Source organism: Pleurodeles waltl, chromosome 3_1, assembly GCF_031143425.1.
Source record: "Pleurodeles waltl isolate 20211129_DDA chromosome 3_1, aPleWal1.hap1.20221129, whole genome shotgun sequence".
Taxonomy (NCBI): Eukaryota; Metazoa; Chordata; class Amphibia; order Caudata; family Salamandridae; genus Pleurodeles; species Pleurodeles waltl.
In genome coordinates, this window is record NC_090440.1 from 1339446262 (window position 1) to 1339473728 (window position 27467).

At 43.9% G+C, this 27467-nt stretch overlaps 1 protein-coding gene across 1 annotated transcript in view; it reads right to left on the reverse strand.

Moving 5' to 3' along the window:
- LOC138283353 (T-cell surface glycoprotein CD3 delta chain-like) overlaps positions 1-27467 on the reverse strand; it is a 48407-nt gene that overhangs the window by 11967 nt on the left and 8973 nt on the right. Inside the window, exons 2-5 of the mRNA XM_069221339.1 lie at positions 17545-17559; positions 16047-16235; positions 13770-13907; positions 13145-13188 (exon numbers count right to left, since the gene is read on the reverse strand). Of these exons, the coding sequence (XP_069077440.1) occupies positions 13145-13188; positions 13770-13907; positions 16047-16235; positions 17545-17559 (386 nt within the window). The remainder of the gene's footprint in view (positions 1-13144; positions 13189-13769; positions 13908-16046; positions 16236-17544; positions 17560-27467) is intronic.

The following is a 27467-nucleotide window of genomic DNA, read 5'->3' on the forward strand; positions in this document are numbered from 1 at the left end:
GGAGCCTACACCACCCGAGGGTACTCCAGCTTACCTTGTTATTGAGGAAAAGGGTGTTGCGCCTTGTTTATGGATGAAACAATGGCGCAAATTAACAGAAAAAGAGGGATGTCTAGCGTTCCCAGAACATGGGACATTCAATCCGAAGGTGCTAGAGAACTTAAGGTGGATGTTAAGTACACAAAAACCACCTCCGAGGCCAGCTCAATATGAGGCTTTAGCGATTTGGGATTTAATGGCTCTTAAACATAGACAAGAAAGGTTTCAGAGAAGATTGAAAAGGGCAGAAAAATCCTATGCAGAAGCTAGATGGGAAAACGAGAACAAAATGTGGAGACGAGGGATCGTTGACGGGTTAAAATTGTTCCCCGCCATAGCTCAAGGAGAAGGGTCACAGGGAAAGAAAGCCTCCTGTAAAACAGATAAAGATTCAAACAAATCTAAAGAGAATAAAAGACATTGGGAAGAGGAAGACGATTCAGATGATGAGGAATTAATGGACCGATTATTACGTGATCGCCCGCCACCTTATGCGGTGAGCAACAATGTTCCAAGCACTAGCATGGGTCCTGGGAACCAGACGCAGGAGAAGGGAGTTGCTGATACGGTACAGACTAGTGATACGGCTTTGATACAGAATGGTGTCAGTGTACCCACTGCACCAGACATACCGATACAGTTGCAACCCCCACCGCAGATACAGAGAATCTACCCAGACGTTCCAGTACTTGAGACTACTACAAATCTGATAGTGCCACCAGACCCGATATATACGAAATCAAAGTTAGTGCAAATTGAGTCAACTCCGAAATTGCTGTCCCAACTGCAACCACAACTGATACCAGGGTATAACTCAGTGGCTGGTCCTCCATTAGTGCCTGTCCCGGGTACTTTGGAACAGACCTATGGAGTTACTGCTCCACAGAGTTTGGAACCAGGTCAGACACCTGCTGCCATATCATTGCCAATTACTGTCGGTCCACCAGTGCCATTGTATGCTCAAGGCAAAACAGACATATGTGACCAGGGAGTAATGACCCATGATGGGATAAGAGGAGGGTCTATAGGAACTCCCCAGATAATGGCCCCGGGAGAACAAGCAGTTGGAAAGCCAAGGTCTTTAATTGACCTTAGTCCAGTGGGAACACCCATGGAAGCAATGCGTCAAGCAGTGCTAGGGGTTTTAACTCCGCAAACAATGAGTACGAACGCTTCACAGTCACCAATGATACATGCAGGGAACATTTTGCTGCAAGGTTTTACAGTACAACAGCTAAACGAGTGGCTGGAAAAAACCTATGCTTCAGAAAAGACTACAATGACTACTATAGAACCGGAAAAGACAGGGCAAGATGGCTACCTGAATTTTCTGAGACTGGGAGTGGAAGCTGCTGGATTAGTGGAAGGTACGATGGGAGTAAATAGATTGGAGTCATACACGGAAGCAGAATTGAGATACCTGTGCCCCAAAATTACTAAAGAAGTGGGCAAGGTGCACCAGAAATTAGTGAACCTGACAGATAAATACAATAAAGATATTGAAAACACTAAACATTTTAAAAGAAGCTACTGATTAGACTTTGATTCAAAAGATTTTGAACACATGAGATCTGCGGGAATGAAGGCACATTTAAAAGAATTGTTGCAAAGCGCGCAAATCTGGGGTGCACTGGAAAAATGGGAAGGCAGATGGGCAAAGAAAAGCGATAAGGAAAAAGGGGACAGTCCAGGGTCAAATCAAGACAAAGCCTCACCCGATGTGGAATCAGTAAAAATACTACCTATGTGAGATACAGCTGGTGGTGTCTTAGTTCATGTACCATGGTCCAGGGGAGGCATTCTATCTTTTACTAATGATTATCCCAGATTGAGGGAGAAACCGATCGAGTGGTACCAACAGACAGACAGGTTTGTGAAACTTGCAAAGTGTCTTTGGGAAGACTTGAATACCTTGTTTGAGATCATTGTTCCGCCTGATTTATGGCTCGAGTGCAAAAGAGGGGTAGATTGGCCAACGAAGGAGCCGGCAAGGGATAAGGTGACCGGGGCACCCTCTGAAGAGGGAATGAAGTACTATCATAAGGTGATTGAGTTTTTGAAACAGAAGGTGTCGCCGAAGGTGACTGATTGGCAGAAGATTGACCGGACCTCACAAGAGGTTAAGGAATCAATACATGCTTACTATGAGAGATTGTTAAAGGCATTCAAACACTACAGTGGTACTGAGACTATTGAGCCGAAGGACATGAACCATCTTGTGTTTAGATTCGTTGAAGGGCTAAGACCAGAGGTTAGCAAGATGTTTAAGAATCATTTGATTTGTTGGCAAGTGAAACCGATTGATGAAGTATTACAGTATGCAAAATACTGTAGTGACGAAATTGAGCTAAAACAGAAAAAGCTGAAAGAGAAAGTGATGGTGATGCAGATAAGGGCTGCACAGGCAGGAATACAGGGAAATGGAGTTCAACAGATGATACAGCAGCAACCGCAAATTAATGGAGTGTTTCAGACACAGCCGAGAGGTCGAGGCCGAGGGTTTGTAAATCGCGGTCCAGATTTGAATACTGTTGTGGTCCAAAATGACATACAAGGGTGAAAAAGATGTCACCATGTCACGCGTGCGGGGGCGTGGGGCACTGGAAACGGGAGTGCCCGAATGTGGTACAGGATGGTGTTGTTCAGCAAAGCACTAATGTCAGTGCATTGCAAAATGTGAGAGGTCCAAAATGGAGGCATCAAAACCCAAATTTTCAAAATAACCTGGTACAGATGCAAGGGGTACAGCCCATGCAGCAGATGCAAATGCCGCGTTTTCAGCCAGCACAAATGCAACCAGTACAACAGCAGGTTCCTATGGTACCTAGACAGCAAAAGCAATTACCAATGGCTCCAATGCTTCCTCAACAGGTCACAGGTCAGGTAATGAGTCAAAATAATACGGTACAACAATTCCCATTGCGAGGTGAAAATGGCATGAATGAAGAGCGGTCAGATGATAGCTCAGATAGCGAAGAGTGCAGGCTTGCAGCATCTTTAGAGGTGGATCAGAGGGGTCCCTATGTGGAAGGAAAAGTGATGGGCTACAAAGTCTCGTTCCTGGTAGATACCGGAGCTACTCGCTCTACAGTCAGAAGTGCGGAGGTTCCAAAATTACCACTTTCAGGACGTACCATAAGGGTAGTCGGAGTAGCAAACCAATATCTGACAAACCCGATTACAGATCCAGTACAGGTTGAGATCGGCAACTTCCAGGGGCTACATAGGTTTGTAGTCTGCGATTCAAGTCCAGTATCCCTACTGGGAAGGGACTTACTGTGTAAGACAAAATGTTTGATTACCTGTTCCAACAATGGAATCGAAGTTCAGACAAATAGTGACGATGAGGGAGATGAAAGTCAGTTTTCAGAGGGGGAAACAGGAACGACTAATGAGGATTATCCTTTAATTACCCTGTTCCCAATGCTTACCATGATTGATCTACCTGTTGAATTACAGGGAACGGTAACAGAGAAAGTGTGGGACATGACAGGAAAGGAAGTAGGACTGATAAAAGGCGTGGAACCAGTTAAGGTGCAGGTAAAGCAAAATGCAGTGTTTCCCCAGGTTCCTCAATATCATATGGCACAAGATGTTCTCATTGAAGTCTCACAAATAATCGCCGATTTTTTGAGACAGGGAGTCCTGAAGGAAGTTTTGAGTAGTCCGTGCAATTCAGCAATAATGGGTCTGAAAAAGCCTTGTGGGAAAGTCCGAATTGTGCAGGATTTGAGAAAAATAAATGAGATTGTGGTCAAATGTTGCCCCATAGTGCCCAATCCAGCAGTAATCATGTTTCAGGTTCCATGTGATGCTGAGTGGTTCACCGTTATAGACCTGTCACAAGCTTTCTTTTCGGTACCTCTTCATGAGGACAGCCAATTTTTATTCAGCTTCAAATTCCTGGATAAGGTGTACAGTTGGTGCAGAATTCCTCAAGGGTTTTCTGAATCACCATCTATCTTCAATCAGATATTGAAAAAGGACTTAGAATCCTCAGTGCTACCTTTCAATTCGACTCTAGTGCAGTACATTGATGACTTGCTGATCGCATCCAAAACAAGGGACAACTGTAAATACGATACCATTGTCTTACTGAATCATTTGGGAAAAAACGGACACAAGGTGTCACCCAAGAAGCTGCAATACTGTCAGAAAGAGGTGAAATACCAAGGGCATCTGATTGAAAGAGGGTCCCGAAGAATATCGAAGGAAAGAATAACAGCCATTTTGCAAATGAACCCCCCGACGACAAAAAGGGACGTCAGAATGTTCCTGGAAATGGTGGGCTACTGTCGCCAGTGGATACCCAACTTCTCGATTATCTCAAAACCTTTGATAAAACTGACAGGCAAGGAGATCAAGGATGAGCCATATACCATAGCTTTGTCCAAAGAAGAGCTTGAGTCATTTATTGAATAGAGAGAGTGCATGTGCAGGGCACCAGCGTTAGGTATGCCTGATTATATGAAGGCTTTTCTACTGTTTTGTCATGAACGTGATGCTTGTTCTTTGTCTGTCTTGACACAGGTCCATGGAGGTGCAAACCACCCTGTAGCATATTTTTCAGCTACCTTGGACCCCGTCGCAGCAGCCTTACCGGGTTGTTTGCGCGCAGTTGCAGCAGTTGGTCAGAGCCTTACACAGTGCGAAGGCATAGTCATGGGATATCCCCTAATAGTAATGGTTCCGCATTCAGTTGAAATTTTGTTGACTCGAACCAAAACTCAGCACATGACAAATGCTCGACTTACTAAGTATGAGACAATCATACTGGGGTCACCGAATGTTTCACGCAAACGATGTACTGTATTGAACCCGGCAACTTTACTTCCTGTTGAAAACACTGAAATTAACAATGAGGAAGAATTCGAACATGACTGTCTTGAGGTAACAGAATTATGTACCAAACCACGACCAGATATTCAGGACACACAAAAAGAAAATGATTGTATCATGTTTGTCGATGGGTCCTGTTTAAGAGATTCTGTTGGAACACTGAGAGCTGGTTATGCTGTATGTACCATAGCTGGTGTTATTGAAGCTTCCTGGCTCGAGAGAGTGTTCTCTGCACAAGTGGCAGAATTGATTGCCCTTACTAAGGTAGCTGTGAACTTGAAAGTCACTATCTATACTGACAGCAGATGTGGATTCGGGATTGTACATGATTTTGGCCAACTATGGTCACAGAGAGGTTCATGACCTCTTCTGGTTCTCCCGTGAAAAATGGTGAACAAATAAAGGATTTGTTACATGCAATTCAGTTACCTCTTGAAATTGCCGTGGTGAAACGCAATGCTCATGTTAAGTCACAAGACTTTGTGTCCATGGGAAACGGTTATGCAGATCAAGTCGCAAGGTTTTGTGCATTGAACTGTATATCGTTCAAGGAACAGTGGGAATTGTTACCGCAAACTGAAAATGACACGTGTTTGAACCTTGCATTAAGGGTGGTTGATACTCTAGATGAGTTAAAAACATTACAAGGTCATGCAAGCAAGGAGGAAAAACGTTCCTGGCAGAGAATGCAATGTGTACAGAGGGCTGATGATTTATGGGTCTCAGAGGAAGGGAAATTAGTCTTACCAAACAGCCTTCTATCTCAGTTTGCCAGGGTATATCATGGACAAGCTCACCTTGGGAGAGATGCAATGATCAGGTCATTTAAAATTGACTGGTTCAACCTAAACTTCAGACATGCTGCTGAGGTTATCTGTCACAGGTGCATCTTCTGCCAACAGATGAATGCTGGAAAGGGAACTGTGGTAACTTTGAGCCACATTGGGGGAGCTGGTGGTCCGTTCAGCAAAATGCAAATGGACTTCATTGAAATGCCTGTGTGTGGAGGATTGAAGTACGTGTTGGTGATTGTGTGTGTTTTCAGTCACTGGATTGAAGCCTACCCCACACGTAGAAATGACAGTCTCACAGTTGCAAAGCACCTACTTAGGGAACTAATACCAAGGTTCGGGTTTCAGGTCTCTATAGAGTCAGATAGGGGCAGACACTTCGACAATGAGGTGATTAAACTCTTGTGTGCCGCACTAAACATCGAACAAAAGCTGCATTGTAGCTACCGCCCTGAAGCATCAGGACTAGTAGAGCAAATGAATGGTACTCTGAAATCGAGAATGGCAAAAATTTGCGCAGCTACCAATATGAAATGGCCAGATGCATTGCCCTTAGTGCTGATGTCGATGAGAAACACCCCTGACAAGAAAACAGGACTGTCCCCCCATGAGATCCTCATGGGTAGAGCTATGAGGTTGCCTGAGGTTGCCTGCAGTACCTGCAAATGCTCTAGTGAATATCACAGATGATATGGTGTTGGACTACTGCAAAGGCATGGCTGATGTGATTCGCTCTTTCTCTCACCAGGTAGAAGCTAACACATTGCCACCAATTGGAGATCCAGGCCACACCCTACAAGCCGGTGACTGGGTGGCTGTCAAGAAGCACGTGAGAAAATCGTGTTTGGAGCCACGGTGGAAGGGGCCATATCAGGTAATCTTGACAACTACCACTGCTGTGAAGTGTGCAGGCGTTCCAAATTGGATACATGCCAGTCACACAAAGAAGGTAACGTGCCCAACTGACGAGGAACTTGAAGTTTCCAGCACAACAGTTCCAGAAAGAGAAGTCTCAGGGCCAGAAAACAGTCAAGAAGGAACTGAGACTGCAAGAGGGCCCACTGAGAACAGCCTCATCCCTCAAACAGTGAATGAGTTCGAGAGAGGTGACAGAGTGCCTATCTCAGTAGAGGCAGCAGGAGCACTAAGTCAAGGAGAGGTTGTCCCAGAAGTAGACAGATACGGGTTAGAACTTGAACCCAGTACAGATCCGGAAGAAGAAGAAGAAGAGCGAGAAATAATATAAAGAGATCAGAGTGTGCCAGCATCCCCTGAGTCAGCCGCAGGTCCATCAAGTGAAAACACCATATCACAAGAGGAGGGTGCTGCCCAGCGTCCTGAAAAAGCACAACGGAAAAAGACGCATAAGGTTGATAACTGGCCAGAGAAACCAATCTTAAGGATAAGAAACATACCAAATGAAACAATAACAGAGGAAACTGATACATCTCGAGTGGAAGATCTAAGTGAAGGAGAACAGCAAGGTGAACGAAGGTTGAAAAGAAAAAGAATCGCAAACAGAAGATATACAGGTCCTGAATGGACGTATGCTACAACATCAGAATGGCAACAAGAATTCCTAGCATTCTGTTTTGATCGAGAAGTACCAGGCCAATACTACGGTACCTGAACTGATTCAAAGGAAAACTTGGTTAAAAATCGAAATTGAAAACTGAGAAAAGATACTTATAGATTACCGAATGTGACATTAAAACCGGATTTGACTTGAGAAACCTGATTACGACAAGCTGCTAACCTGATTTGACAAAAGGGATCCTGGTGCGAGTGAAAACACTGTAAATACACGCAGAGAGCAAGAGAAAAAAAAAAGAGAGTTCTGAGTCATCCTCTAGTTGATTGTTATTCTGCTATCTGATTCTATACAGACATGGCTTATAATAGAGGTAGTAACAAGGGTAGTAAGGTGTGTGGTTGGTTAAGCCTTATAATAGGTATTGTGTGTGCAATAATAATTGTAGGAGTGATTGTGGGAATGCCGTGGTTGGAGAAAAAGACTATTAACGCTACTTCAAAACCTGAAACTACAACCCTAACACCGTGGGAAAGATTTGAGCAAGATGCAAGACACTTGCATGAGGGAACTAATTCAAAAGGGGAACTTTCTACTAATGTCTTCTATCACTTGCTAAATGAGTATGTGGAGACCATGGATGCGAAAGACTGTTATGTGTGCACTAAGATTCCTTCATCTGTGCAAGAAGGGGTTACCTATCATAGCCTTCCTTTAACATACGGGATTTGTTGTAGCCTGCTACTAACCAGATTCTATAATCAAGAGCATGTACAGTACTTTTATTCAAATCTGAATGTTGTGTTTTCTTTTGTGCCTGTGATTGAATTCCTGAATAAGCTAGCTAAGGAACATGATATAAAAATAGTTAGAGGATTCTTTGAGCCGACGCTCACATTTGGAACTGCTTATGCACATCGCAATAATCTGACTTGCTTACTATCACCTGTAGAGAAAAGCTTTTTAGATCACACCGATGAAAGACGCAAAGCTTTGAAAGAAAGATTAGAAAAAGGGCTAGAGAAACGCACGTATGCAAATGATTATGCTTACACCGCAATCAAAACACAAGGCAAATTAGCTATAGATGCATTACATGTAGGCAGGCTTTGTATACATAGGCCAAAATCTGAGCAGGACAATTTGTTTGTGGGAACGAGTGAATGTAGACATGTGTTTTTGTTTCAGAGTAAGTGGACATTTATGCTGAATGGACAGGATCCAGCGATCCCTGGGATCTATTACATCTGTGGACTTAATGCTTATTACCGTCTCCCTAGGGGATGGTATGGGACATGTTATTTGGGGATAGTTTTCCCAAAGATTTACCAGATTGATGACTTAAAACAAATACCTAAAATGTCTGAATTACAACATGCTAGACAAAAACGAGAATCAGTGGCGGCTGTCATTGGTGATATATTTGGAGCTATAATCCCTTCAGTGGGGGTTATCTTGAATTCTATGAAGATCCAGAAGTTGTCTACTATTGTGGATAACATGCTGACAAATTTTACAGGGGCTATACTCCTGATGGATACTGAACTTGCTGCATAAAGAGCTATGACTCTTCAAAATCGGCTTGCTTTAGACATTCTTTTAGCAAAGAGTGGAGGGGTCTGCAAGATGCTCAACGAGCGCCATTGCTGCTCGTTCATTCCGGACAATAGTAAAAAGATTAGAGGTATGCTTACTAACCTAACTAGAGATAGTGCAGATTTGAAGGATTTGAAGGAGCCCGGAGTTTGGGAGAAATTTGGAAAAGGCATTGCCAGAGTCGGGAGCTGGTTTACCAACATTTGGAATGGGGTACTCGCTAAAATACTGATGGGTCTACTAATTGTTCTGGCCTGTCTATTAGGATTATGGGGGGCATGCAAAATTAATGATAAAATTAAAAGAAATTGGACTAAAAGAACCAGAAGGAATGAAGAAAGCGAAAGAGAGAAAATGTTCAATGAAATCTGGGAAAGTTCACACAAGGGACAAGATGTTGAAATGCACATTATGCGCAAGGTGAAAAATTAAAGTGAGGGGTCAGGAGAAAAGTTTTGAGTGATGACGAGCGTCATCAGAGGAGGGACTGAGAGAGCGTAGATTTATATAACATATATTAGAGTAGTATATCTATATTAATGTGTGATGATACTGCATAGAAAACTGTAATAATAGCAAACTCGCTTAAACACGCATCTGATTTGTGACTACAGTAAATGGCCTCCAATGTATACGCAAACTAATAATAATGAATAAAATGTTTATGTTAGATTCAATTAAGCTTATATTAATGTTCGTATTAATGAAACTGTATTAAAATTCCTCATAGGCCTTAAGTTAGCATAAGCTGCAGTTTTGTTACTCAGCTCTCATATTAAATGCATTTTTCCTGTTTTCCAGTGTGCTGACTAGCAAAGGGCCATGATCCTGCAAATGTTCTTTTTCTTCCAATTTGGAAGATGCATGTATCTTTGTAATTCCGTTCCCAACTGCATATTTGACGCCTTAGTTTAAGTTTGTATACAAAATTGAAACAAGTATAGATTAATGTTATGTACAAGGTCACTTAAACCGGTGAACGACGAAAACTGCTGACCAAAGAACGTGCCAAGAGATGCCAAAAGAGTAAGTAACCCTGGACGTGCCACCTCCGGAGACGTCAATTGTGAAGACCAATCAAAATGTCATGAATAATCGTGGGTGACAATTGGGATTACCTAATGCTTAATTTGATAGGTTAAAGATATTGGGGTATAGTAAATGACCAATAAAATTTTGGGGGACTGTACTATGAAAAGGGATAAAAACCCATGTCACAGAAGGGTCATTAGGAATTAGGTAGGGAATGCTATTGATTTTATCCAGAAACTCTGTCACTCTGTTCGGTGACTTGAGAATTATTAAAACCATCCTCATCCATAGACTACCCATTTTTGCACTTCTCCTCCTTATGAGGGAAGTGTCCCCTATGCTTTAGTTAAGTCCTGTTTGATGGCGTTTGACCGATGTCTTGAAGACGAAGACTGTTCGTGGGTGCTGACCTAATCTTTGGAGGGTAATTATGACAATGCGATTTGAAATTTGTCTGTTTGCTTTTCCTTTCTAGGTACCAACTGCTCATTTTGTTAGAGACCATAGTTAGATGTTTTTCCAAATTGATGTTTTAAATTGTTTTGCATGAAGCCCAACATGCTGATGCTAATCTGTGGTTAGGACAGAAGTTCACTTAGACTGACGCAAATAGACCAATGACTGACATTATGCTATGCTGATTTGATACGCAAATGCCATTCTGCTGTATTCTGATCTATGTTTACGCTGTGCTATGTTCTAATGTTTGTGATTCTCTTGTTAATTAAATCTTATCACAGTTGCCATTTTGTGACTATGCTATTATGTTTCCTGGTATTGAGATTGACTCTTTTGCTCGTAGATTGTAATCAATAGGGAATAAAATACATAAAATTCTATTAAAGGTGCGGTTATTCATGACTGAAAGGTCATGGTTGTGTCGCTAAATTTTGATTAATGACTTTGACCAAAGTGAAATGTATTGTGATGATAAATATTGATGACATCATTGATATATTGATTGATATATTGATCAGCTGTCTCGTCCTACGGTGTCTCTCAACTGGGTCAAAAGATTAATTGGCCTAAAACGAGTCCTAATGTGTAATAAATTAACATAAAAGGACGCGTTAGCACCCCCTTTCCCTGAACGCCTGTGCTCGTGTCTGGAATTCTAAGAGTGAATGATGATGTAAAAGAATGTTGATGTGGTTGTGTGGGGTGGAAGCTTGTTGATAGTTCCAGTTGATGAAAGGATAAAGCCTCAACAGAGTTATGTACTTGATGTTGCATTTACGGGCCTAACATGTGAATAAAAAAAATATCCTCCTCTATCTGACTGGCTCCTGTCTTGGGTGATGAGGTGTTAAAGGTTTCTGCATGGGAATGCAGGGAAGCTTATGAGGAGCTATGAAATTGTTCCTGAGAGAGGAGGGGGCTTGAAGACCAAGAAGATGTATCTTGGTGCATCTCGGGCTGGCCATCCTTAACTCTGCAGGTGAGTGACATCAAAGTAAACTTTTCAACATCTATGTAAGACCTATGGCTACAGGCATTCAGTGTTTTGCCACCGTACATAGTATCTATGCAGATGACACCTAACGTATTTTAAAACTTGATTCTGATTAAAATCCCACCAGATTGACCTTTTAGTGGTGTTATTTAAGCATTGGCCACTGGATGAAAGGTCATGCTTTTTAAGTTGAACTCAAATAAAACTAACATTATGAGAATAGGTGGAGCATCTTCCAGCTTGAGCGACAGCTGGTGGCCTTCTGAGTTAGGAAACACACCTATGCTGTCTACTTCAGTAAGCCACCTTGGTGTCCTGCCCGTGAAGGATCTTTTCATGATCACTCTGGGTAACAAGTATCGGACATCTGCATGTTTTTTACTTGAAAAGCCTGGCATTACCTTCTCCTTCTTGCTACTTTTGTGCAGTTCAAGCAAACCATAGCATCTCGTCTGGATTGTTGCAATGCTCCATACTTGGATCCTCCTAACTATGCTGTCAATCAACTGCAGTCTTTGGCAGTCTGGGCAACCGGGTCCCTCTCCTTGCACATCCCTACAGAGCTCCCATCTTCAGTCATTTTGTAAGACTGCAAGGGGCCGTAATTAAGAGTTTGTGTATCTGTTTTAGAGCAGTAAACAACTCAGGCCCTCTTTTCTCCAAAATTAGCGTTCCCCTACTTTCTTACTGGAACACGCTCCGCCTCATCTTCCAAGCACTATTGCCATTATGCACAGGACCTAGCAGGCAGGCCACTCTACCCTTTCAGGAGCCAAATATTTGAAAACTCTCCGTCTACTTTTAGTAATCAAACTGATCTTCTAAGATTCGTGAAACCGCTTAAAGCCTGGCTTTCCCTTTGCTGTTGCATTCTCTCCAAGCTTCAGGACAGAAAGGAAGAAATTTGCAGTACAATATGTAGGAGCGGTGCTCAGTGCCCTGAAGGCTGGCAAGTGCTGGTTTGTCGTTGACCCTTCGTTGGGATAGATCCCAGCAAACAAAATAGGTACTCATAGACAGACGAAATCCTGGTCATATCTCTTGCTTTTTACAACTGAACATATCTGACCTGTACATACTTCTGTGGGCGCTAGGATTCCAGCTCTATCTCCTCAAAGATATTGCCCGATTGTATCAGCAGGATGTCGTTTTTTACTTCTCGTTTCCTGCTTTCATCCTGGTTTGACCCATTGTTATTCTTCCTGAAACTTCTAGGAGACGATTCGAACAGTACGACGCACAGGGAAAGCAATAATTTCTATGTTGCCATATATGTGGTATCAAGGGTAGACAAATAGCGGAGGTTGGGGCAGTGCCATTTTAAGGATTTTGGGGTCCAAAAGCAAGGCATATTTTTGGGGCCCTGGCACAGAACAAATGTAAATGTTATTACCCATTCCATGCTAATTCAAGACCGCATAATGTCAAACAATTCTAAACAGCCTGTGAAAATTTAGCAGGTTGCACCACAAAAACAGCTGCAATATGTCCAGGGACCTACAGAATGCTTAAGGTGACACCGGGCATGGGTAGTGGGGCGAGTGGGAGTCAGAGGTGGGTAGAGAGAAGAAGAAGAGAGGGGTGTCAAACAGAAAGAAAGTTTGTTTTTACAGAAGGCCCCATAGAAAGTGCCTCACTTTGCCCATGCCTTAAAACATATTTGTATCGTTTCAGTGAGACCGAAATCAGATGGAGGGCAGGTTGCACTCTCGGCGCATTCTTCACCTTAACATCTTCAAAATAAGTAACCCGGGGGAGCAGGCAGTTGACACAAAAGCCCGCCCTCTCCCACACCTTTACTGGCGCAAGTACCACAATAAGGCTCTGCATGGACCCTCGCTGCCCGCGCTATCAGTCACCCACCTGGTAGAGTTGGTCATTTGGGATCAGCACCTGTTTGTCTGAAGCTAAAGAGAAGAAAATACATGTTGAAGTTATACAAGTTTATTGAAAACATAAATATAAAAATATGAATGGGGAAATAATGACTTACAATGAAAATGATTAACGTATGAAAATAACCGTTTGTAAATTAATATAAGAGTATCTAAATTAATGGAAATTTGAACCAGAAAATACTATTTTTGATAAAAGGGAGACTATAAAAGAATTTAAAGAGGGAAAGGAAAAAAGAAGAGCGTAAGGGAGGGGGGGAGGATAGGGTGACAAGTATCAAGAAAATATATACTTAACCATATTGATTTATTGTACATAGTAACAGTGCAAATAAAACCGAACATTTACATTGAGGGGGTCCTTAATATCCACTTCATTTCATAAATTTCAATTTCGCCTGCTCTTTGAAATGAAATGAAGGAACACACATCAGTTATTGCAGCATAATGTGGTAGTAGGTAATGTTTTCTCACCTTAAAGTGGAGTATTTATATAGCGCTAGTAAGCACCGGAGCGCTGTACATTACGTGGGGTGCTGGAAGACGGTCAACACATTAAGCACGACTAAGAGGGCTTCTAGGCCCATACTCACATTTGCCGCGTGAGGGTCGCCCCTTTTCGGACCCGGACACGCAGTACACTGCCACAGCGATGAGGATGGTGATGATGACGTCAGCCACCACGATACCCGAGATGGTGCCTGGGTCAAGCTCGATGCAGTTCTCGCACACTAGAAGGACATTTGAAACAAGACCCCAGTAAACAACTACACCCAATAACCAACAACAATCAATAACAGTGGACGAACCACGGGTTCTGGAGTAAAGTGCTGCCAGGAATAAAGTGCTTAAATGCTCGTCGGCGGTAGTAAGTGTACAATTACAAGACAATCCGCTCAAGACTGGCACCACGCCTTAGAACACCACCATACAAGAAAAAGACTGTAGGTGGTACATCCTTCTCCCTCCAAGCAGCCAAAATATGGAATTCATTACCCCCAACTATAAGAGCCACAGATACCTTTCTTGTCTTCAGAAAACTACTCAAGAGTTGGCTCTTTCCTTCATAACCACCTTTTTTAAACAACTATGAACTGCATATGCCTATGTGGATAAATATTTTGTTCAGATTATATGTATATTTCTATTTATTTATAGTTTCTTTGGAAAATATGTATTGCTACTGTCATAACAATAAAATACACACACACTCTTTAAACTTGTCTGACTAAGTATTTTTTACCCATGATTCTAATTATGTATTGTATGTGCATATGTGTGTGTGTATATATATATTTATATGTGTATGTATGTGTATATGTTGTTTCTGTGCTTGGCATGTTCGTGGATCATTGCATGGCTCCTGGTTTTTGGGTTGTTATACTAGATATCTATGAATTCCTGCTCTCATCTTATCACACGTATCTACTCATCACTTTTATGTCATGTCTCATTCAAACTATCCTCCATTCTCACTCTGACTCATCCCAAATCCCTTCTACCACCTTCATCTCCTAAATATCTCTGCCTAAGCTCTTCCCTCCACCTCCACATCTAACTCACCAAACCTCACTCTACCTCTGTGACCTCCCACACAACCCTACTAAATTCTCCTGCATTCATCTCACCCTGCTACTATGCTCTCCCTAACCCTTCCACTTACTCTTCCCCTTCCGCCCCCCTTTATTCACCCCAAGCATTTGGGTTGAGTAAATGAAGGATATACTCCCAATTAACACTTCTGAATTTCTTTCATCCTCCACCCCTCCATTACTCCAGTCAATCTAACTAACAAACTCTCATATCCGCGGCTCAAATTAACTCATAATAATACTAAAACTGTACTCATTATTAAACGATACTAATCCATCACTAATTCTTGTTGGGTTCCGGAGTAGCGTGCTACTCTTCGAAAAGCGCTTCGACGCCTCGTCAGGGGTAGTAAGCGCTATATAAATACGATTACAATACAATACAATACAATAAGGGGTCACACCTAACAGCACAGAAAAAACTACAGATACCAGCTCAACCGCCAGGATCACATAGGGAGCTGGAGATACCCTACAGGTCGGCGCCTCTGAAAGGGGTGTCCCACAAGCAGAATAAGCCACATGAGAGGCTGGAATATGGCTTGCATCAAAGGTCCCCATGACGAGTGTGATCACTTTGATTATGGGTTTGGGTGAGGGGTCGGGGATCAAAGGTAGGGACTGTATCAGGTCAAAACTGGCTGTGATCCCGGGGGGGGGGGGGGGGGGAAGACTGTACAAGTGGGCAGTAGAGATTATAACGGTGGCAGGCTTCAGAGGTCAGAAAGGTGGCAGGAGGCAAGGCGGAATGACATTTGGTCATGGTGTGAACCTCTGAAGAACATATCAGAATTTTTTGTTAAGGTCGGAGATCAAATGGTAGGCTTCTTACTACTGTTCAAAATAAAAGGCGAGTGAGCTTGAAGTTAGAATGTTTGGGAGGGACCCCCAGCCGGCACCTGCACTCAGCACGGCAGCGCTGAAGCAGGGGAACCTCGTACTCGAATCTGCGCTCCCCGCTGCGAAGAGCAAGGCACCACTGACGGGAGGGGCGCCCAACAGTTCAGCGAAGTCTGAACATCATGTTGCCAGTTCTCTATTTTTATTTAACTAGATAGTGCATTCTGGGAGTTGTGGTCTTTGCTTCTTTCAACTGCATCGATTGGTCTAACGAACCGAATGGCACTGATGAAAGGCAAAAAGTCCACGTCTGGATGGGTAGTGTCTGATGAGCATGGAGCACCCCGGCAGCCCTACTCGCAAAGTGCATACGTCACAATATATACAGAATTACATAAAATAAGAGAAGAGGAGGGGCCATGTGGGGACGGTACTCACTCCGCACATAGACCTGCAGGGTGTCCTTGGATTGTGGATTGCCATGTTCACTGCAGCTGTATGTACCCCGGGGGTCCCTGGTCAGAGCGCCCAGGTTCACTTCCAGGTTTCGGCCCCCGGTGTTCCACTCAGCGTTGGTTGCACCTTTGCACTCCAAGACCAGCTCACCGAGGCTCTCCCTCACTGTCACTGCAAAGAGACATGCAGAGGGTCAGGCCGGAAGGGCAGACTCGAATAGACCAGGGTCAGGCCTTAACAGACAAGTGGGGCAAGCAAGCAGTGCTAATGGTCTTCCCTATGGGTAGTGAGAAAGCAACTTAGGGGTAGGCTTGAGAGGCAATGGCATCTTACCTATGGTCTGACCTATTTCTCTGGAAAGGCATGCCTAAGGCGAGGCCCAATGCTAAAAGATAAGCCTAGGGTGAGGCTCAGGGGATTGTGCGGATGAGCCTAGGGCCACACCTAGGTTCACATTAGTGAACTGGAGAGTTAAGCCTAGGATTGCGTGTAAGGAAGCGGGGAGACAAGAGTAGGTAGGGTAAGGGCTGCGCTAAAGAGACAAGCCTATGGCCATGCCACAAGACAGAGGAATCCTAGGGTCAGAGATGTAGGAGGGAGAGAAGAATGGCAGCAGATCTGGGTTTAAAAATGCAATTCTATAATCAGGCTTGGAGGACAGTGGAGACAAGAATAGACTAAACCTAGGAGTCTGATGAAGCAAGCCTATGGTATGAAGGTATGGCCTAGGGGACTGGGAAGACAAGCCTAGTATCAGGCCTGGGACTAAGACAAACTTTGAGTCAAGCCTATAGGACTGGTGGAATAGTCTAGGCTGACCAGGGGTTTAGGTGACGCATCTTGAGTCAAGATTAGGGCACAAAGGAGCAAAGATTAGAAATGGGTCTAAGGAAACACGCCGAAGGGGCTACACAGGGACTGAGGTGGCAGACCTACGTTGAAGGGTGGGTCTAATGTGACAAACTTTATGTCTCTCACGGGGGTCGTAAGGCACTAGTGCCCGGCACCAGAGGAGCATTTGGAGTCGTCATGCCTTGGTCATGGGTCTGACAGACCCTAAGGGGTGGGAAGTGTTAGTCGTATGTCCGAAGCACTCGGTATTTCGAGGGGAAGAGGGTGATTGGCTCGGGGATACAAGCTCTGCCCCTTCTAAGTTTGCATGGCTGTGGGGACCGGCTCATGGACCTCCAGGATTGAATGACCCTCATAGACTGGAAAAGGGATACTGAAATTGACGCCTAGAGGGGGGCATGGGCTTGTGGGATTGACACAGACAGAGCCTGTCAGACCCAGCACTGGACGGGATCAAGTGCACGGGGTTTGTCGCCACTAGAGGTGAATGACCTTGAGACATTAGGATCCAGAATCTGCCAGCTCCACTGCCCCCTGGGAATGGGGGACTGCCACCACTAGGCCTGGAAGGGCTGAGAGGACTGTTGGAGGTTACACTCTATCATCAACATACGTTCACTCCACTCACCGTTAACACCAGAACCTGTCAGGGATGAGAAGAACAGCAGATTATTGAAATGGTTTTTTTCCGGTCTCATTTCCAGATACAGAACATCTTATCCAATATGGCACCCTCTTTGTGAGGCAGTTCCGGATTCGAGGCCCTGTCCTTGCCAGCACTTCCCTAATCTACGGTCCAAGGAGGGCATCATGTGCGCACTGTACCAGGAACTCTTCCTGGGGACCATCATCACAGCATTTTGCGTACTCTCCTCCTAATTAATTGAGCCACGGGGAAGTCATCATTACTATTACATTTTAGCTATTACAATAGTTTTTTTTTCAAAAATGAGCCTTCATATCCTTTCACAGCAGGAAGGGAAAGTACAAACGTTCGATGTGAATCTTTTGCTCGCCTACTGTAAACTGCATTTACACTCGTTTGTTGTTTCATATAAATGTTTTTGTTCATTCATAGTTTGTCAACTGAAAAGCATCTTACTAACAGGATTGATAATACAACAAGAAATATAGGTCATTTTCGTTTTTCCAATTTTAACGTCTAAACCCAATTGCACAAAAAGCTATAAACTTTACCTTCACATTTTAAGTATTTTTAAGACAACTTGTTCCATTAACAAGATGTGCACGCAATTACTGCGAAATGAAAACACTGATGCTGATTAGTGTGATAACTTTAATGAGAAGATCTGTTATTTTCATTATTATTGTTGTTTAATAGTTATTGGTACAGATTTCTACCCTAATAGCCACTTAAGACTAAATTGCACATTTTCAGTAATAGCATAGAAAAGGAGCTCGAGAGACTGAGACATAGAAATATACCATATATAATATGGTAAAAAATACCATATTAGAATAGAGTGCAGACGATGTCGCAGTGACGTATAAGAGTCGATCACAATAACTGGTTCATCAGTGGGGCTTCAGGGTGTCCAGTATCCAAATCTATTTGGTTGACTTTTATTCAGTCGCTGCTGGCGACTCAGCAAAGTGGCAGGACGGGGCGGGGAAAATAAAACAAAAATTTAAAAAATATTTAAACAATTAAAAAACATACCTTAAGCTCACTGCCGCACTACCTCTCTCCGCCGCACTCTAGGCAAAGACTCCCAGCCTGCCCTGCGGCCAATCATGCCACTGCTCAGAGCAGCATTATGATTGGCTGGAGCGCCATGTCTGGACGCTCCAAGGCAGACTGGGATCCTGGGCCTGCTGTCTCCAACCCGGCAACACAGTGCCGGGTTGGAGAGAGCTCTGTGCTCATGTGTGTTTGGCCAGCCCTAGACGGACGGCAAAACATACATGTTCACTGAGGGGAGTGCTCTGTGCACTACCATCTATGGCTGTCATTCCCCCATGGCCCTGCCCCTTACAAATATTACAAATATTATTGTTTTATTTTTAAAGGTTTGCAGCTGCAGCTGCTGCTGCTGCTGGTGGGGTGTCAACACTCCTCCGCCATAGCGGAGAAGAAACCCCTGCTTTTATTGTTAATATTATGTAGACTGGAGAGGAAGGAAATACTTTATTTATGCTGAACAGCTTGATGGAAAGTTTCCACAAAGGCCAGCTATTTGGATGTAGGGTGAGCAGATGTCCCGGCTTTTCCCGGACAGTCCCGGTTTTAGAGGACTGTCCCGGTGTCCCGACACTTCTCTTACTTTTAAATAAATGTCCCGGTTTTGGGAGCAACGGTCAGATTATTAAATAAATGTCCCAGTTTTTGGGACAAAGGTCAGATCATCTAGGGAAGCATAAGTTAAAGAGGCCTAAAAAGTATGAAATAATTAAAGTATTTAATTCCCTGTCTGCTTCCAGCAGAGAGATGAGCGGGGAGCAGAGAGAGCTGGGTGGAGGAGAGTTGAGGGTGCAGGGTGGGAGGTCAAGACATAGCTAATTTTTATATATATATGTAGTCTTGTAAATACTGTATGTGTGAATATATGTGTGTGTGTGTGTATATATGTATACACACGTATAGGCACAAATTCGCAAAGCTACGCAAAAAAACGGGACAGGCCAGATATAAAGTGATAGTAATGTCTTTAGTCCTCCCTTTATGTCTGACCTGTCCCGGTTTTTGCTCCTCAAAATCTGGTCACCCTATTTGGATGGTATGTCCATTTAAAACCGAGAAAGAACCACACTATCATATTCTGTAATTACTGTGTTTTACGTCTTGCTAGCCTTGTTTTGAAAATCCATGATTTATATGGGTAATATCTCCAAGAATTGTGATACATGGAAAATGACAAAAGATCATTATTTTTAAAAAAGAAAAATTCAGGAACCATGTTATTTGTGGCAAAAAGGACTCCTATCATATATTTTAAGAATACTTAAAGTCACCAAAATGTTCTTTACTATGAAGAAGGATGATGCTGAAGGTCGAGTTCATTCATGGAGTCCTGGGACTCCGAGTGCTTACTTTACTCTGTATGATGGGTTGCAATGCCACTTTCTGCAACTTCCAACGCACCCCTCTACTCACAACACACAAATACATTTTTGGTCTCTTGCCCCTTCCTAAATACATAATGGACAATGTGTTTTGTTTCATATATTTCAATGAAGGCTTTTATTTTGCAAACCAGAAATAATATTCGCTGCTGACCCGCATGTGCAATTGAGGATGGTTTGCTGTGCAAATTTCAATAACTATATAGTAATCTACATGGATTCTAAATTATTTTTTTAAAGTATCAATCGCATTTCTAAAAAAAAATAGCCACTTTTATCTTACCTTTAAACACACTTTTCTCCACACTACTAAAATACTTCCACAATATGCAAGTAATTCTGTTCACTTTTTAAAGAAAGTTCTGCCCCCTTAAAAAAAAGAACTTCTGCATTACATTAATTTCTTTGCATCATTTAAAAGAAAGAAGAACACATATAAAAACGTTTACTGTTAAAAATAATGAGCTGTATTTTTAATGATGGCTGAGGACTTCTACGAATTATACTTCACAAGTTTTTTAATAAAAGACTCCTATTCGCTTTTTTTATTTATCCTTTTTGAAAAAATGTACTCCCTTTCAAGACAATCTGGAACATTTTAAACAGTTCTGCGTACCATTTAAAATAACTTTTCACAGTTTTTAAAATAATGGCACAAACATTTCAAAACTGCAGTGCATAGTTACTTAAATATCTATATACACTTTTTAATATTCAATCAAAAACGTTTCAAAACTCTGTACACTTTTCAGAAGATCTGTGTGTGGTTTTAATTCTATTTTGCACACAAATTTTCAATGCTAGTTTTAAAATATTTCTACACTTTAAAAAATAAATCTACATTGGTTTTCAACTGAAGTTTGCACATTTGTTCAAATACTGCACTTTATTTCTGTATCGTTCTTTCAAAAATTCTGCAGTTTTAACAATAATCCTGACCACCTTTTAAGAAAAGTGAAATGAGTTGAACTGATATTGCACACTTTTTCAAACGAATCTTCTAATTTTCAAACAATACTTACTCACGTTTTAAAAAAAGAATTATTTTCATTTTCTAACTGAATTCTGAACATTTTCAAAACATCTTTACACTTTTAAACAAGCATTGGCAAACCAATCGGTCTGAATTGTATTAGAGGACGTGTTAGTAATAACTGGATGATTTTACATGTGCTTTCCCCTAGCTGCCCTATAATGAAAATGCTCTAATGAAGCAATATTTCGGTTGTATCAATGTGGATGCTGCGAACAGGCCTTGGTGCTGAAAAGACTGCGTTAGAAGAGTCAGAAAATGAAGGCTGTGGTGTAAGCGGAGAACTTAAAAATTAAGAGGAAAATATGGCACACTATATAGTTATGAGAAAGGGCCTGTATCGTTGTTGGATCTTTCAAAAAGCCTAATGCCCTCATTACAAGAAGCCCATTAATTCCGATAGGCATAATAACTTTGGATAGCAGGCCAATATGAATTAGAAGCTGTAGTGTTTCACATAGAGATTTCGGCTACTGTGATCTTACTTCGGGGAAAACATGCAGACTCCAGTGTGAAAACACCAATTCTTTCATGTTATCCCCTGAAAACTTGTAATCCCTGTTATGGCCTCACCTTTTTGTTTAGTAAGATCTCTGGTAACAGTAATTCGAGGGTTGGGGAAATAACAAGAGTTTTTCTGGGCCACTCGTAATGAAGGTCTTAGGGCCTAATTGAGAGTTTGGCGGTCGGGATAGCCCGTCTACCAAACTACCAAGAGGGTGGCTGATGCTGTAGTGGCAACCATCCTTCTGGACCTATTAAGTGTTTCCTTCTAGTCTGACGGGCGTAAACCTTGGTTTCCACCCGTCAACCTAACAGGAAATAGGAGGCAACATTGTCTCCGTCTTGCAATGCTGTTGCCTGCAGGGTGCACTGGAACGCTCGCAATGTTTGTCGTCTGCAACAGTGAACATTGCGAGGATGCTGGGCAGGGAGACCAAGTGCATGGGATTTCTTTTAATTAAGGAATTCGATGTGCTGTTTTGAAGCAATTCTGTATAATATTGTTCAAATAATTCAGCTGTTTTTAAAAACACCTCATGTCCATTGTATATGGAAATAATAAACATGCAAAGCATGCTCCATTCTGATTTGAAAGGCTTAGTAATTCAATTCAAGAGTAATTCACCTATTATCAAATGTCTCAGGGAAATGTAATTATTTTAAAGAAAATTTATTGGAAAATAATGGCTCAAGTCATATTTTCTACAGAGCCACAGTTATTCTGTACTAAGTAAAAATCTTGCATAAGACAACTCTACAATTCTACGAAAATGTGGTGGTATACGGTTGTGGGAAGTTTCAGCAGGACTAATATGATGGAAGTTAGAGTCTGCTTGAGTATACACGTACAGACATATAAGAAGACTCATATGGGTGCCATTAAACGTATACTCAGATGTTGTTTATTGTACATGAGCTGAAAGTACAGTTATATTACTCTACAATATGCATGTGTACTTTTTAATATCTCAACTGGAGAAACATTTCATTCTATAAGGCTTTCAATGTTCACTTTTGTTACTCGAATTCTTTTAATTGAAAGATTGTTAACATGCATTGTTGATAATAAGAAGAAGAGACATAAGACAGTGACAGGAGAAGATAGTTAAGATCGTATTCCAGTGTGCAAAGTGTAGCCCAGCTTACACAAGCAGGATGGGCAGTAGAAATGCTTTGGCAGTTGGGGAGGGGGACAGCAGGACTATCAACACCTGGGTAGCAAGAGTTATCTACCAACGCATACACATTAACAAAATTGAAGAAAGAATTACAAACAGGAGACATGTTACAACCAAGAGAGGGGCAGATCCACCCAGGTCATCGCCATAGCCAGTGGGTGGTGGGGGGGGCAGGATCCAGAGCAGAGGTGTAGAACATCCTTGGTGGTACAGGAACCCATCGTTGGCTGGGACATCGGTAGTGGGCATCTGCGCTTAGACAAAGAGCTGGAGGGCTTTGAGCCTAGGGGAGTGAAGCATGTGTGTTCTAAGCGGGAGAGCTAGGAAATTAGGGGTTTCCAGGCAGAAGTAAATGTGCCTTTGGTGGAGCAGAGCCTGTGAGTTAGAAGCTCCATAGTCAAAACATTCCACATGTGAGTGTACCAGTGAGCCATCAGAGGTATGGAGGATGCTCCCGGAAGAGGAAACTTGTTTCTTGGCAGCTCCCAGCATGTGACTAAGTAAAAAACACTCTGCAACCTATAGGATGCTGGGATGGGATAGCCTATTACTCCTTTAATATGGCTGAGAATCCCTTTTCAAAACGTTGCGATTAGTGAACAGGGACCACCAGATGTGTAGGAAGTCGCCTGGCACTGCTGAACAGCGCTAGCAGAGAGGGTGATCGGTGTGGGAGATTAAGTGTAGCCTCGCGGGGGTCATATAACATCGTGCCATTACTTTATACACTGTTTCACATTACACTATGCTTCTGTTATTGCTAGATATATCTCTCTATAGCTGTTCTCACTGTTTCAGGGAGATACCTTCGGCCACCTCCGCCTGCCATTGTTTTTGATGTATGAAGATGGAGAGTGGTGGAATGCTGTAAGGTGAAGTATATGTGGGAGATCAGTCCCTTGAATTCATGGAATGACCTTCCCAACATCTCAAAGGGAGTGAGTGATCGCGTTGCTCCCTGTGCATTGGTAGAGTGTTGGGCCCAATGGCGTAGTTGGTAATATTGCATTCTGGCTGTGGCAGGGAGGCGAAACTCTTTCTAGCACTGTTTGAAGGTTTTAAAAGATTTACCCGCAAAGAGGTCTTTAAGAGTACGGCGATCTCCCTCTTTCCAGTGGGGGAAAGAGTGTGGCTGCCGGGCTGGCTTGAAATCGGGGTTGCGTGCTAAGGGAGTGTTGTAGGATGGGAAAGTAGTAAGGCCACATTTCAGAGCTACCCTATCCCAGATTTCCAGGACCATCTTCATGGGGATTTCGATGTATACACTTTGCGGTCTCCTGTGTTTGGAAAGCCATGCCAGATCCCAAAGAGGACAGCAGGCTTCTTTGTGGCTTTGATCTATGATTGGTATGCCCATGATGTCCTTCGTTTGTCTAATGGTGATTACTAGTGGCTCTGCCAACAGGGCGAATAGCAGGGGGCAGAGGGGGCAGCCTTGCCTAGTGCCTCTTCCTAGAGAGATGGGTAGGACAGGTGGCCGTTGACACGTATTCTGGAGGTTGGAAAGGCATGGGATGCCATTATCCTGCTAATCATCACGGGCCCAAGCCGATTTTGGTGAGGACTGTTCAGAGAAAGGCCCAGCTAACTCTATCATAGGTCTTCGCTGCATCTAGCAGGAGTAGGCATGATGGAATGTTATGGCGTTGGGCCTTTTCAACCAGGTGGGCTACGTGGCGGATATTATCCGCTCCCAGTCTGTCCCGGATGAAGCCAACCTGTTACGGGTCAATGAGACCGGGGAAGCCGGGTTCCAGTCATGCTGCTAATATTTTAGTGAATAGCTTAGCATCAGTGTTCAGGTGTGCGATGGGTTGGTGGGAAAATGCAGAGCGAGGGGTCTTTCCCCAGTTTGTGGATCAGCGTAATCTCAACCTCAGACATGGTAGGGGTCAAGCCAGTTTCTATCGTACAGGTGTTGAAAAGGGTGAGCAGGTGCCTCTGCAGTTGGGGGAGGAACATCCAGTAGAAAGACACAGGAAGACCATCAGGCCAGGGGTTTTGCCCAATGAAAGGCTTTTAAGGATAAGTTGGGTTTCCTGCAGGGTTACTTGGGCTTCCAACAGGTGGGAGTGAAGAGGCTTGAGAGGGTCCAGGTTGAAAGATGTCAGGTATGCTTCATTGGCCTCCCAGGGGGCCTCCTCCTGCTGTATAGGGAGAGGCAGAAGTCCTGAAAGGCTTGTTGTTTGGCCCCCTCAGAGGTTGCCCAGGTGTCTGCTTTGACTCAAATCTTCTAGATATGCGAGCAAGCATGCTGCTGTCAGAGTCTCCAGGCAAGCAAGACTCCCAACTTTTTTCCCCTTTCATAATATTTCTGCTTAAGGGCGAGTAGTGAGCGTTCCACCTTGTTGGTGTGGTATGCTCGTAACTGGCCAAGTAGTAGGTCCAGTCAGTGTTTCTTGCACAGAGAGGGGGCGACCTGGTGAACACGTTCCAAGTCTTTGATGTAATCTGCTAATCCTGTCTCAGCCAGCCAAGATTCCCGGGCTCGGGCAATGGCTATGGAGGTTATGGAGCCTCTGATAGCGGCTTTAAACCCATCCCAAAGTGTGTTGCAGGAGGTATCCGGCTGATCATTGATATCGAAATAGTTAATTATCGCCTGTCGAATCTCTACAACATCCACAGGGTCCCAAAGTAGCCGTTCATGAAGGCGACATTGTGGGCACTAAGCACCCATTGTCCCCAGGCCAGGCTACGTCAACTCCAGATGTGCATGGTCAGATACAGATATGTCGGACATGAGTGTAGAGTCAAGTCCCCCGAGGAGGGAGTGGGTGATGAATACACGGTCTATACGCGGGTAGGACTGGTGAACATGAGAATAAAAGGATTAGTCCCTGGTATCTGGGTATTTGTGGTGCCAGGAGTTGACGAGGCCCAAGTCAGTCATTTCCTGCTTGAGGGAATCTGACATCGCCCCTGTGCCCTAGAGGGAAGTAGTGCTGCGATCAAGGTCAGGATTCCATACTAAGTTGAAGTCCCTCAACCGCTAAATCTCCCTGTTTTTATGTTAGGTGATCTTTAAAGAGTTTTCTAAGGGAGGGGTCCTGAGCTTGATTTTGGGCATAGATGTTGAAGAGAGTTAGAGGCTTCGAGCCACGGCTTACTGTCAATTTCAAGAAACAACCATTCTCGACAAAAAAGTGGCTTTACATAAAATGGCCACCCCGGCGGTCTTAGTGGTAGTGTATGTCCAATAGCGGATTGGGTATTTGGGGTGTCGCCTGTGGGCTCAGTCCTGTCTAAGGAGATGGGTTTCTTGTAGAAAGATTACATTGGGGACCTGAAGGAGGAGATAGCACCATATCTGATTTCTATTGTTATGTGCATTGAGGCCCCTTACATTGAGGCTTTATTCCTGGGGTACTGGCCGCAATGGAGAGTTGTATGGTAGGGCAGCAAGAAAGCCATGGGGGAGGTGAGTGTAGGGGTAGAGATCCTAGGAAAATGCTCATGAAAGAAAGGTATGAGAGAGCCGGGTGTAAGGCCTCTATTCTCATCGTAGGTAGGGCAAATTCAAGAGGAGGAGGGGGATCACTCTCGATCTCTCTAAATCCCACTGCTGGGGATGTAGCTGAAAGAGGATTGTGCAGCGGGAACGGAAGTAATGTACGGCCCCCGCACTGGAGAGCTAGGAACCTGAAAGGGAAAACCAATATAAGAAGGACTGTTGTAACAAATGGCCAACAGAGCCCGGTTGATCCACCCATGATAGGCCTGGTCAGCACTCAGGTACGCCACCCAGACAGGAGAATTCACTCCCCTATGATCAATCAATCAATCATTTGTAAAGCGCACTACTCACCTGTTAGGGTCTCAAGGCGCTGAAGGAGGGGGGAAGGGACTGCTACTGCTCGAAAAGCCAGGTCTTGAGGCGTTTCCTGAAGGTCAGGAGGTCCTGGGTCTGTCGTAGGTGAACCGGGAGGGAGTTTCATGTCTTGGCAGAGAGGTGGGAAAAGGATCTGCTGCCGGCTGTAGTCCGACGGATGCGAGGGACGGTGGCGAGGCCGAGGTTGGCGGATCATAGCTGGCGGGTGGGAGCGTGGAAGGTAAGTCGCTCATTGAGGTAGGCAGGGCCTGCGTTGTGGAGAGCTTTGTGAGCGTCGACCAGGAGCTTGAACGTGATCCTCTTGTTGACGGGAAGCCTGTGTAGGTCTCTGAGGTGAGCTGTGATGTGGTCGCGGCGAGGGATGTTGAGGATGAGGCGTTCTGTATTTGTTGCAGTCACTTCTGGAGCTTGGCCATAGAACCTGCGTAGAGCGTGTTACCGTAGTCCAGTCTGCTGCTGACAAGGGCGTGGGTGACCGTCTTTCTAGTTTCAGTGGGGATCCATCTGAAGATCTTGTGGAGCATGCGGAGGGTGTTGAAGCAGGCGGATGAGATGGCGTTGACTTGCTGGGTCATGGTGAGAGATGAGTCAAGGATGAAACCTAGGTTGCGTGCGTGTGTGGGTGGTGGGTGTTGGTGCGGTTCCTAGGGTGGCTGGCCACCAGGAGTTGTCCCATGCGGAGCGGTTGGAGCCGAGGATGAGGATCTCAGTCTTGTCGGAGTTCAGTTTGAGGCGGCTCATCTTCATCCAGTTGGCGATGGCATGCAGTCCGTCGTGGAGGCTAGTCTTAGCGGTGGCAGGGTCCTTGGTGAGGGAGAGGATCAGCTGGGTGTCGTCTGTGTAGGAAATGATGTTGAGGCTGTGGGATCTGATGATGTTGGCGAGCGGAGCCATGTAGATGTTGAAGAGAGTTGGGCTGA